Consider the following 12,084-nt stretch of genomic DNA (forward strand, 5'->3'; position numbering starts at 1 on the left):
CCTTGCTTTAAACTCTGTGATGGCTCCTCACTACCTACCAGATCAGGTTCCAGTCTCCTTCACCAGGCACACGAGGCCCTTTGTGGTCTGGCCCCTGTCTTTATTCTTCCCCACAAGAAACATGCATTTCAGTCATACTTAACAGTGACTGGAATGTAGACATACTGTTTCACACTTCTCTTTTTTTGCACATACCATTCTTTCTTCCTGGGATTGTCCTTCCAGCTTGTCTTTCTGACAGAATTTGACCTGTCCTATGAGCTACAGCTGAAATGTTTCTTTTGTGAAGCCTTCCTTGATCACCCAGCTTTCCTTGGCTTCTGCCTTCTAGTCAGCTAGGTGGCACTCTCCTCATACCCCCTAGCCAGTTCTTGTCATGTCTGGACTTATTTATCCCTACCCCTGCCCCTGATTTTTCTCTGGTTGAGCCTTCTTCTACCAGACATTCTCTTAGTGTTGTATACGTACAACATAATCCCATTGAATCTTCCTACCACCCTGTGAGTTTGGTACCATTATTATTCTCATTTTACAGCTGAGAAAACTAAGGCTTGAAGAATCTGGGTCAGTTACACAACATCACATAGGACGCAAGGTTATTAAGTAGCACAATGGAATCCAAACCCACTGTCTCAAAAGCTTAATCCTGGCACTAAAGTCCCTAGCCTTTACCCCTTTAAGGGGTGTAGTAACACCCCTTAAGGGAGAGGCCCGCAGAAGTAGAGATGAGATTTCTTTAGCTCAGTGTGCCCTGATGTCCTAGAGGCTGAGAACAATGACCTTGGAGCAGTCCAGTGGCTACTATCTGTGGCTTCTTCCATTTGAGATAGAGCAGAGTGGGATAGGAAAGAAACAAGTTCCTAAGGAGAAAAAGACTCAGAGCTTCAGGTACTAACACTGCCTACTTAAACACAAAATCACCTGGCCATGCCTTGGCAGAGAAAGTCAAACAGTTCTGGGCAAGAATGAGAGGCAGCAGGGAGAAAGGCCGGGAAGTGGGGCGCCGGAGGTAAAGCCAGAGTTCAGGTTCCAACTGCCACCTGGTGGTCAACCTTAGACAGGCACATGGATGGGCTAGCTAGGGTCGTGTCTTAGCACAAGCCACCTGGCAGAGAGGCTGCTCAAGTGACCTGGCCCTGGCCAGCATTCATTCACTCACTCACTCACTTATCCATCCATCTGTCCACTCATTTTTTCATTCATTCGACACAGGTGTATTGTAGCTGGCACAGTCTAGGCCACTGGGAAAACAGCAGTGAATAAGACAAAAATGCTTGCTATCATTAAGCTCATAGTCTAGTGGTGGAGACAGACAAAAAATAAGTAAGTAGATGACATTGTGTATCAGATGGTGATGAATGCTATAGAAAAAAATAAGGGAAAGGCTTTGCCATTTTAAATAAAGCCTCACTGAGAAGATGAAATTTGAGAAGAGATTTGAAGGAGGTTAGAGAGGTAGCAATGGAGAAATCTGAGCGAAGAAGGTTCTAGGATAAGGAAACAGCCCAAGAAAGACCCTAAGGTAGAAGCATGTTTGATATGATTGAGGAGCAGTCAGGAGGCCAGTGAGGCTGGAGCAGAATGGATAAGGGGAGGAGTAATGGGTGATAAGCTCAGAGAGGCTGGCAGGGATTAGATCAGGTAGGACTCCGAAGGCCCGTTTTATATACTGAATGAGATGGGAAGCCATGGAAGGGCAACTTGCCCAGGATCAACTAAGCCAGCAAGTGGCATTAGGCATTCTGTCTCAAAAGCCTGTTCTCTGCAGTATTAACAGGGAGAGACACATAGACCAGTGGAAAAGAGAACCCAGAAATAGACTCATACAAATATGCCCAACTGAGTTTTGACAAAGCTACAAAAGCAATTCAGTGAAGTCTTTCTAACAAATGGTGCTAGAGCAATTGGACAACCATAGGTAAAAATGTAAATCCCAACCATATACAAAAATGACCTCAAAATGGATTACAGACTTAAATGTAAAACATAAAATTTTAAAACTCTTAGAAAAAAATAGGGGAACATTTTTGGACTCTAGGGTTAGGCAAAGAGTTTTTAGGCTTGACACCAAAAGCACAATCCATAAAAAGAAAAATTGATAAATTGGACCTCATCAAAATTAAACGTTTTGCTCTGTGAAAGACATTTTTTTTTTGTCTTTTGTTTTTTTAGGGCCACACCCGTGGCATATGGAGGTTCCCAGGCTAGGGATTGAATCGGACCTGTAGCTGCGGGCCTACACCACAGCCACAGCAATGCCAGATCCGAGCCGAATCTTTGACGTGCACCACAGCTCACAGCAACGCCGGATCTTCAACCGACTGAGCGGGGCCAGGGATGGAACCCGCACTCTCATGGATACCAGTCGGGCTTGTTAACCACTGAGCCACGACGGGAACTCCAAAGACATGTTTTATTCACACAAAAGACACGAATGTTCATAGCGGCTTTATTTATAGTAGCCAAAAACTGGCAACTCCAGATGTCCTTCATCAGGTAAATGGTTAAACAAACTGGTACATCCATACCTTGGAATACTTACGACTCAGCAATAAATAAACGAACTCTTTTAAAAAAAAATGAACTCTCAGCATTCCTGTCGTGGCTCAGCAGTTAACAAACCTGACTAGTATTCATGAGGATGTGGGTTCGATCCCTGGCCTCACTCAGTGAGTTAAGGATTCAGTGTTGCAATGAGCTGTGGTGTACATCGAAGACGCAGCTCGGATCTGGCATTGCTGTGGCTGTGGTGTAAGCCGACAGGGCATTGCTGTGGCTGTGGTGTAAGCTGACAGCTACAGCTCCCATTCGACCCCTAGCCTGGGAACCTCCATAGGCCGTGGGTGCAGCCCTAAAAAAGACAAAAAAAAAAAAAGAATTATTGATAAATGCAACAACTTGGATAAATCTCCAGGGAATTATGCCAAGTGATAAAGCCAATTCCAAAAGGTTACATACTATATAATTCCATTTTTATAATGTTTTTGAAATAATAGAAGTATAGAGGTGGAGAACAGATTCATGGTTGCCAGGGTTTAGGGATGAAGGGAGGGAAGTAGGTGAATATGGTTATAAAGGGACAACACAAGGAATCCTTGTGATGATGGAACAGCTCTGTGTCTTGACTAGGGCTGTGGATACATAAATCTCCACATATGATAAAATTGTATTAGAACTATACACCCATACACACACACACGAATGGGTTCATGTAAAATTGATGAAATCTGAATAAGCTCTGTGGATTGTTATCAGTGTCTGTTGACTGGTTTTGGTATTGTGCTATAGTTAGGTAGGATGCCAACACTGGTAGAAGTGGGATAAAGAATGCACGGGACCTCCTTTCAACTTCCTGTGAATTATTTCAAATTAGAAATTTCAAAACAAAACAAAAAAACCCTACAAGAAACCATGAGAGATTCTAAACAATAAACTAGAGCATTCAATCAAAAAAGTTTGGAAATGTCCACATTGTCAGTTTAAAAATACACAAACACACCTTAACAGCATTCATACCTGAAAAACTATTTCCTCAAGAGATCAGAACTACTTATGATTGAACATTAATAAGGGGATATTTAAGATGACAATTAGTCCAACACTGTTGTTTTACAGATAGGGATAATGGGGCTCAGAGACAGGAAGCTACTTGCCCAAAGCCATACAGCAAAGAATGGTGGAAGTAAAATCCTCTTGGTTCCTGGTTTCATTGAGGCTAAGAGGATTGTTGAAGGGAACAAGGCCCAGTGCCCTCACCTCTGTGAGTCTCTCTTCCTTAAACTCTGTAGAATGGCTGGTTTGAGTATCTAAAGTTCCTAGCCCAGTGCCTGACACATGATTGGTACTTTGTAAACTGTAGTTTCCTTATCCCCTTTGTTGAGAGAGGGGCTGCCATGCCTTCATTCAAAGCCCTAGGGAAGGAGACAAAGACTGCACCCACAGCAGGGTGTCACCCTCACCTTCCTCCCAGCTTCCCCCCCCCCCCCATTTCTAGACCTGTAGTAGGGATTGATCCTTGTTATGTCCTGAGGGTAGGGCTGAGGGTCACCATGGAGATGCCTGGGGGATGGGGATGAGATTTCTGTTTCTATGGTGACAGCCCGAGAAGTGGGCCATGATTTGGAAGAAAGGTTGGGGAGCATGGAGTTCTTTCCATGAAGATGGGGAGGGGGCTCTCTGAGGCTCACCTAGGGGTGGAGGTAGAGGAATTGGAGAAATGAAACCACTCATTTCCATGGCAACAGATGGGAAAGGGGTGGAGTCACCTAGGGAACAGCAGGTGGTGAAGCTTTCTATCTCTGATGCTAGAGGGCTGCTAGGGATTCTCTTAGACATATTTAAATATTTTAAACGATCCTCCATGTACCACCTAAATTGATCTCTTATATCACCAGTATACCTCCACACTTTGGAAAGACTGATCAGTATATCTACTATATTCTCTCCCGTTGCTACTGTGGGGCACAGTGAAGGCATTATCTAAGTTCTTTGGAAAGAAGTGCTATGCAAATGGGCATGCAGTAGCTCCTGCTTGCCTTGTGATCCATGAGGGCGGGGGTTTTGTCTGTCTCATTCACTCCGGCACCTAGGACAGTGTCTCACAAGTAGCAGGCACTGAATAAATAGATGTTGAATGAATTACCTACCTCTGTTGCCTCCAACTGTAAGTTCCAATAATATTGAAATGCTTCAAGCTCCCTACACAGCCTATCGTCATTTAAGACTCTGTTTTGACATCATCTCCTTTGAGAGGTCTTCTATGAACTCCCTGGATAGGCTTCCCTCCTGGGTGTTTCTATCATACCGTCCATGTATCACTATAACATCATTTATCACTGTACATTGAAATCGTTCCTTGTCTTTCTCCCTTACCTAGCTGTTAGAGCCTCAGGAGCGAAGACTATGCACTGGCACATAATAGGTTCTCAATAAATACTGAATTAAACCAGTGCTTTCCCTATCTATTTCACTTCTGGCTGACTGTACATCCTTCATAATGTGGGCCAGCCCACTAATTCAGCCTTACTTCCTTCTACCTTTTTTTTTGAGTCCTCAGATATGCATTTTATTTTTTTGTTTTGAATTTTTATTTTATTATTAATTATTAATTATTATTTTTTATTATTATCATTTTTTTTAATGGCCACACCATGAAGTCCCTGGGCCAAGGACTGAATCCAAGCTGCAGCTGTAGCAACGCCAGACCCTTTAACCCACTGCGCTGGGCTAGGGATCAAACGAATGCCACTTCAGTGACCTGAGCCACTGCAGTCGGATTCCTAACCCCCTGGACACGCCAGAAACTCCACTTCCTTTTACCTTTTAGCACAAATCTGTTACATTTCATTTCCTCTTTTGTTTTTCACTAGGTCTTTAATTTCCCCCCTCTTTTGTAATATAATATAGTGGTTAAAAAGGGCTCTAGAATAGGATCTGGATTCAATGGAGTTGGGTTCAAATCCCAGCATAATGAGCCAGTTACTTTAACCTCTCTAAGCCGTAATTGCCTCATCTGTAAAATAAGAGCATAACAACACCTATTTCTTATGGCAGTTGTAATGATTCATTGATAAAATGCATATAAAATACTTAGTATAGTCACCTAGTGGGAAGTGAGCACCCAGAGAAGATATTGTTATGTAACATTATGCATTTAATAGGTATCAGATGCTGGGCTGAGCTAAATAAAGTTTGAATGAGACACTTTTACTGACTTGAAGGAGCTCAAAGGCTAGTGAGAGACAGCTGTTGAGAAATAAAACCATAGTCCAGTACTATCATAGGGAGATGAATAAAGTGCTGTAAGAGCTGAGAAGAGGGCACTTCGCCTGCAGGTGAACAATCAGGAAATGCTTCCTGGAGGAAGTGATCCTTGAGCTAAGTCATAGGTACTAAATAAAAATTTGCCAGGCAGATGAGGGAGAGAAGGACATTGCAGGCAGAAGGCACAACCCATATAAAGACATGAAGGCCTGAGAGGACCTAGGAGAGTTTTGGGAAACTAGGAGAGTTTGCTAAAGGTGGAGCTTAAATCCGTGGGGGAACAGGAAGAAGAGGATGTCAGCATCAGATCAGAGGATCAGAAAGTCAGGTATGGAGTTTGACCTTTAGCAGAATGCACCCCTCAGGGCCAAAGTTGTTCCCTCCATTCTTTACAAATTCCTATTTGATTATTTGTTTACCTGTCTTGCCCACTGAACTTTGGGCCCCTTAAGGGCATAAACCCAATGTCTTGTTCTTGGTTGAATCCCAGTGCCTAGGATTCAGGTAGCATATAGCAGGTGTGTAAAGAGGGAAGGAAGGGACTTCTGCAAGGTCATAAAGTTCCACATTCCTCAGAGTTGGATATAAAAGTAGGAATTTAAATCTCTCATTTAATTCAGTCTTCATTGTATTGGAGTTTTTCCTTTCATGGCTTAATGAACTTCTTGTTACTAGACAGGCAAATTCAAATCTCATAAATAGTGAAGATAGTCTGAACACTAAGGATTAAGTCATTATTCCATAAATAATTCTTGGCAATTTACAGCCTGCTCTTGGCTATGCACTGCACACAATTTGATCTCATCTAGTGCTATTGCTGGCAGTACAGGTACAAATATCAGTAGAATATTACTCACTCAAGACAAAACAGCAGTAGAGCAAAGAAGGTCTAACCTACCAAGTGCCTCAATTCAGACAGGCAGGAAAGGGTCTATTATAACATTTTTCTCATAATTCACACAGTTTATCTAAGATAACAAATCTGTGTTCATCCACACATGACAAATGAACATCTATCAATTCGATCAGTGAGTCACAACAGGAAATACTTGAAAGGTCATCTCATTTCTATAGTGATGCATCTCATTTCTTAAGATGCTTCCTACTGTTTTCTTGGACTCTGGGTTTTCCCTGTTCCAACTCACTCTGTATACTGTTGCCCAGTTAGTCATTGCTCTAGCTCTGTGACCTTGGGTAAGTCACCTAACTTCTCAGGGCCCTGGTTTCCTCACTTGCTAAATGGGGGGACTGCATTAGATTAGTGCTTTCTATACTGTGTTACTTAGACCCTTTGAATCCCCTGAAGTGAGGGAGGTGCTTTGGTTCCTTGGGTACCACTGCACAAATTGGGGAAAAGAGCAGGTTTCTGTGTATCCACTTCAAACACAGCAGCCCTTTTAGAAATTATAGACCTGTCCAAAATTTGGTTTGGAAAAAGAGTTCTGCTACCACGAAAAGTTTAAATACCGTTATAAGATTTCTAAGGGCCCTTCTAGTTCCCCTAAACCAAGATTTAAAAAAAAAACTCCCATACACAACAGGGATTTAATGTGATAAAAATGTTTACACACAGAGGCACAATAAACAGCTTATTTCTTTTTTCCTAACCACTTTTTAATCTTGGTATTATCTCAAAATAAGATGCAATGCAATATTTGAAATGATAATCTGATTATATAATATACACTGAAAGTAATTGGCAACCCTCATGAAGACTGTCCTTTTGAAAGCCATAGAAAAATGGCTTACAAAGTTCAGGACCAAATTCAAATTCTGCATGTTATTTTTTTCTCTTAGGTAATAGTAAATGCTGTGTCATAATCCAAACAAATGTGCGAGAACAAATTATCTTTAGTCTCTCAATTACTGACTCTCTAACTCTTCTCCACAAGTACCATCTTTCTTCTTTGTATTCCTGGCCAAGGCTGACCCTGAAAGTTCAGTTTATTAGAGTCATTAGAGGTGCTAGACAAATCAAATAGGTAATTTGACAGAGCCTCCCTTCCTCCTCAGCTTCTAAAGCAGATTGCAAGAGATTTATTAGAATCACCTGGGAAGCTTTTTCAACCCACACTTATGCCCCACTCTCCTCTCCTTCTTGCCAAGCGCTGTTTTAGCTTGGGGCTTCTTTCTGTCCCACATAAAAGGCCTCTCCATTCTTTTAAATCCTACTCAATTTAAGACGGATGGAGTAAAAACAGTTGAACCTGCAAGACATTGGCTTTGTGACAACTGGTTGGGCAAGCCACTTAACTTATCTGGTCTCAGCTTTTTCCTCTGATTTTTGAGGTCCCCTTCCAACTTTGAAATTCTATGACCTAATGTCATGTCTTTGAAGCTTTCTGACTACTCCTGGCATAGAATGACTTCTTGTCATTTCTTGGTTTTCCAACAACCTGTGCAATACAGCATATCTTCCAGTTATATACTGTCCTATATTGCCCTCTAGTTGTTTTTACATGGAAAATTTTTTCTTCTCAATGATAGTTAAAATATATTTAGTTTTAAAAGCTTATTTTCCAGAGCAGGTAGCATGTGTTTTACTTAATTCTCCTAGGATACCTCGGGGGTGTCCTTAGGTAATCAGTATATATTTATATTGACTTGTTCAAAGGAATGTGGTCCCTTCTTTCAAAGTCCTGGAATTATATTTTTACATCAGCGCTGTCCAATAGAAATGTAATATGAGCCACAAACGTGAGCCTGATATGTAATTCTAAGTTTCCTAGTAGGCACATTAAAAAAGTGAAAATACACAAGTGAAATTAATTTTAATAATATATTTACCCCAATACATACAAAACATTAGAATTTCAACATGTAGTCAGTGTAAAAATTAAGATACTTCATATTTTTTCATAATAAGTTGTCAAAAACCGGTGTATAGTTGATATTTACAGTACATCTCAGTTCAAAAGAGCCGCAGACAAGTGCTCAATGGCCCCATGTGGCCAGTGGCTACCATATTAAGCAGCGCAGTTCTGTGTAACTGGGCTGCTTTCCAAAGCTATCACTTATTTTTTATTCAGGTGATATCAGGCTCACGTTTGTGGCACTTAATGAGTGCCAGAGGGGTGCAAAAATTAATATTCTGGCACAGGAGATAGGTTTGTAAATCACTAGCGGAAATAGTGGTAGGTGTTCTGATAGAGATGCAGAGAAAATGAAAATTTTCTGTGACTTGGCAGGGGAGAGGAGCTCAAGGAAGGTTTCACGGAGGAAGTAACTTTTGAGTGGGTGTGTGGTGTGGTGTGTAGGAGGGGTGACTGGGAAGGGGGCGGACGAGGATTGGCTGGGAGGAACCCAGCTCTCCGGCTGCTGGGTGGACGGAAGCCGGAGGGGGGCGCTACTCTCACTTCGCGCTCGGACGCGTAGACCTGCGCACCGAGCGAGCGTCGCGGAGGCCAAGTCCCCGGCCGTCCCGGCCGGTTAGCCCAGGGAGCACCTTGCGAGGTAAGGCGCAGGACTGGCCAGCTCATGGAGCGCGCCCGCCCTCGCTCCCTATTCGGTCTCGGCCTCAGAGCCCACAAGAAAATTTTCTTTCCAGCCCGGGGTGGCGACGAGGAGCCAAGCGTAAAAGCGGCGCCTAGGGTTTGCTTGTTTGTCTGCGTGTGTGTGTTCGTAACAGATGTCTACTACTTGTAATAGGCAGCCTGGTAAAATGAGTCTGTGGAAACGGTTGCTAGGCTCAGTTAACTGCCGCCTCCGGAAGTTTTCAGCCGCTTGTGTAACAATGGGGCTACCGGACCAATGCGGTGCCCCTTCCGGTTTTGTCCCTTTTCTCCGAGCTCATTACCACCAAGGTTGCCTTTGACCCCGGAAGTGAGATCCTCCGGGTTCCTCCCTCCCTCAAGATGGCAGCAGCCGAAGATGAGTTACTGCTACCGCGGCTCCCCGAACTGTTCGAAACCAGCAAGCAGCTCCTGGATGAGGTGGAAGTAGCGACTGAACCCACTGGCTCCCGCATAATCCAAGATAAAGTGGTCAAGGGACTAGACCTCCTGAAGAAGGCTGCCGAAATGTTATCGCAGCTCGACCTGTTCAGGTATGGGAAGAGGGTAATAACGGCTGAGAACGGCTCAGAACGCAGGTAATAATGGTTACCCAGGGTGGAGCCATTGAGCCGGGGTGGAGGAGCACTTTAGAACCGGCAACCTTTCCTTTCTATTTCCCACTGCGATCTTTTGTACATTGTTTACATTCTCCACCTCCCTTCCGAGATAGTTAAGATCCCATGACTCTGCTCCCTAGTGTCAGCTATTTGCATAGGCATTGGGCGTGAGCGCTCAGCTAGCTGCTTTCATTGTAGAAAGCCGGCAGCTGTTCCCAGTGCGTTTTCCCTTTGTCCCACTCCCACCCACCCCCCTCCTAGGAGAGGAGTTTGAATGCCCAACCAGGCTTCACAGCCTCCTCTTTGCTCTTTCCAGCCGAAATGAAGATTTGGAAGAGATTGCTTCCACCGACCTGAAGTACCTGATGGTGCCAGCATTTCAAGGAGCGTTCGCCTTGAAACAAGTCAACCTCAGCAAACGTCTAGAACACTTGCAGTGGGCTCGAGAACACTTTTCAAACTATTTAACTCAGTGCCAATACTATCATGTGGCAGAGTTTGAGCTGCCCAAAACCAAGACCAACTCAGCAGAAAATAACACTGCTAATTCCTCCGTGGCCTATCCTAGCCTCGTTGCTATGGCATCTCAGAGACAGGCTAAGATAGAGAGGTGGGTCATTTGAGGACTGCTCAATGGCAGTGCCATCGGAGGGGAGGGGTGCATGTTTTTTTGGTTTGTTTTTTCTGGCAGGGGTGAGCTGGGAAACTGATGTAAACTCTTTGGGTTCTTACTGAGCGTAGTCCATGGTGAGAGCTAACTCTCCTGAGTTTTTCAAGAAGCCTCTGCCTTTGTTGAGATGATCATATCTAACCGTCAGACTCCTAGCACCTTACGATTGCTTATAGCAGAATGTCTCCCACTCTCTCTCAGGTAGCAGCATAACAATATTCACGTGGTACCCTGAGGTAAGTATATCTGGAGGGCACAGTATCTTGTAGCTGTAGTCCATCTGTGGTCCATTGTTTGAGAAGCTCTGTTCCAGCAATACTGGATCAGGTGTGTAACATCCTGGCACAGCTTTATCATGTGACCTTGAACACCTTGCTCTCTTAATTTAGTTTTTAGAAAATATTTAATGAGTGCTCACAGTGTTTAGAAGCTATGCTAAGTCCTGGGGATACAAACTGGGTATGGATATTTGTATGAATATGGGCGGTCTCTGCCTTGGAGGAGCATACAGTCTACTGAGGAAAAGAGGCATAGAAACAGAGTGTGGTAGGCATAGAAACAAAACAATGTGATAGGGAGATGCAGAAGGTACCGAGAGAGCAGACAGGAAGGACACTTGACCAAAGAGGGAGCAGGAGAGAGGAGAAGGCTTCCTTGAAGAGGTGACTCCTGTGGTGAGCTGTTTAAGAATGCATAGGAGTATTATCTAGAGGAAGAGGAAAGGAGGGCTTTAGCCAGCAAAGATAATAGCATAAGTAAAGCTACAGGGGCATTAAAGAGCACAGTGCTGAGGCGGAGAACAACTATAAGCAATTAGGTGATGCTAGAACACAAAGTGGGTGGTGAGAGGCGGGAAAGAATGATGCTGAAGAATGTTGTAGGGTTCAGCTCAGGGAGAGCTTGGGGTGTGAGGAGGGTGAAAGAATAACCTTGATCCTGAGAACTTGGGAAGAGGTTTGAATCCCAGTTCCAACATTTAATCGTTCTGACTTTGGGGCGGTTGCTTAATCTCTCGGTGCCTTAATTTTCACCAGCTGTAAAATTGGCTAATAATAGGTCCTATAAAATAGTTAGGAAGAGTAGAAGAGAAACTCATAAAAAGAATTTAGCACAATGTCGGATATAGTGAGCTCTCAAAGTCAGTTATTATATCTTTGTAGTTGAGTACAGGTGGTAGAGTCAGAAACCTGGCTTTGAGACCCAGCGTGACTTATAAGCCATTGGACTTTGGGTAATTTATGTAACCTATCTAAGCCTTCAGTGACCTCCTATGTGGTGTCTAAGTAATAATGGTATCTACCTCATAGAGTTAAGAGGCATTAATAATAGTGAACCACATAAAACACAGTATCTGGCACATTGTAAGTGTTCTATAAACATTACCCACTGTTAGGCTATGCTAATGAGCTTAAACTTTAGTTTTGATGATTTGGGATCCACTGGAGCATTTTTCTTTAGGTGATGCTAGAACACAAAGTGGGTGGTGAGAGGCGGGAAAGAATGATGCTGAAGAATGTTGTAGGGTTCAGCTCAGGGAGAG

The 12,084-nt window shown here is 43.4% G+C and overlaps 1 protein-coding gene across 1 annotated transcript in view; it reads left to right on the forward strand.

Moving 5' to 3' along the window:
* IGBP1 (immunoglobulin binding protein 1) overlaps positions 9,031–12,084 on the forward strand; it is a 32,349-nt gene continuing 29,295 nt past the window's right edge. Inside the window, exons 1-2 of the mRNA XM_001927370.5 lie at positions 9,031–9,808; positions 10,191–10,484. Of these exons, the coding sequence (XP_001927405.1) occupies positions 9,618–9,808; positions 10,191–10,484 (485 nt within the window). The 5' untranslated portion in view covers positions 9,031–9,617. The remainder of the gene's footprint in view (positions 9,809–10,190; positions 10,485–12,084) is intronic.

Source organism: Sus scrofa, chromosome X (genome assembly GCF_000003025.6).
Source record: "Sus scrofa isolate TJ Tabasco breed Duroc chromosome X, Sscrofa11.1, whole genome shotgun sequence".
Taxonomy (NCBI): Eukaryota; Metazoa; Chordata; class Mammalia; order Artiodactyla; family Suidae; genus Sus; species Sus scrofa.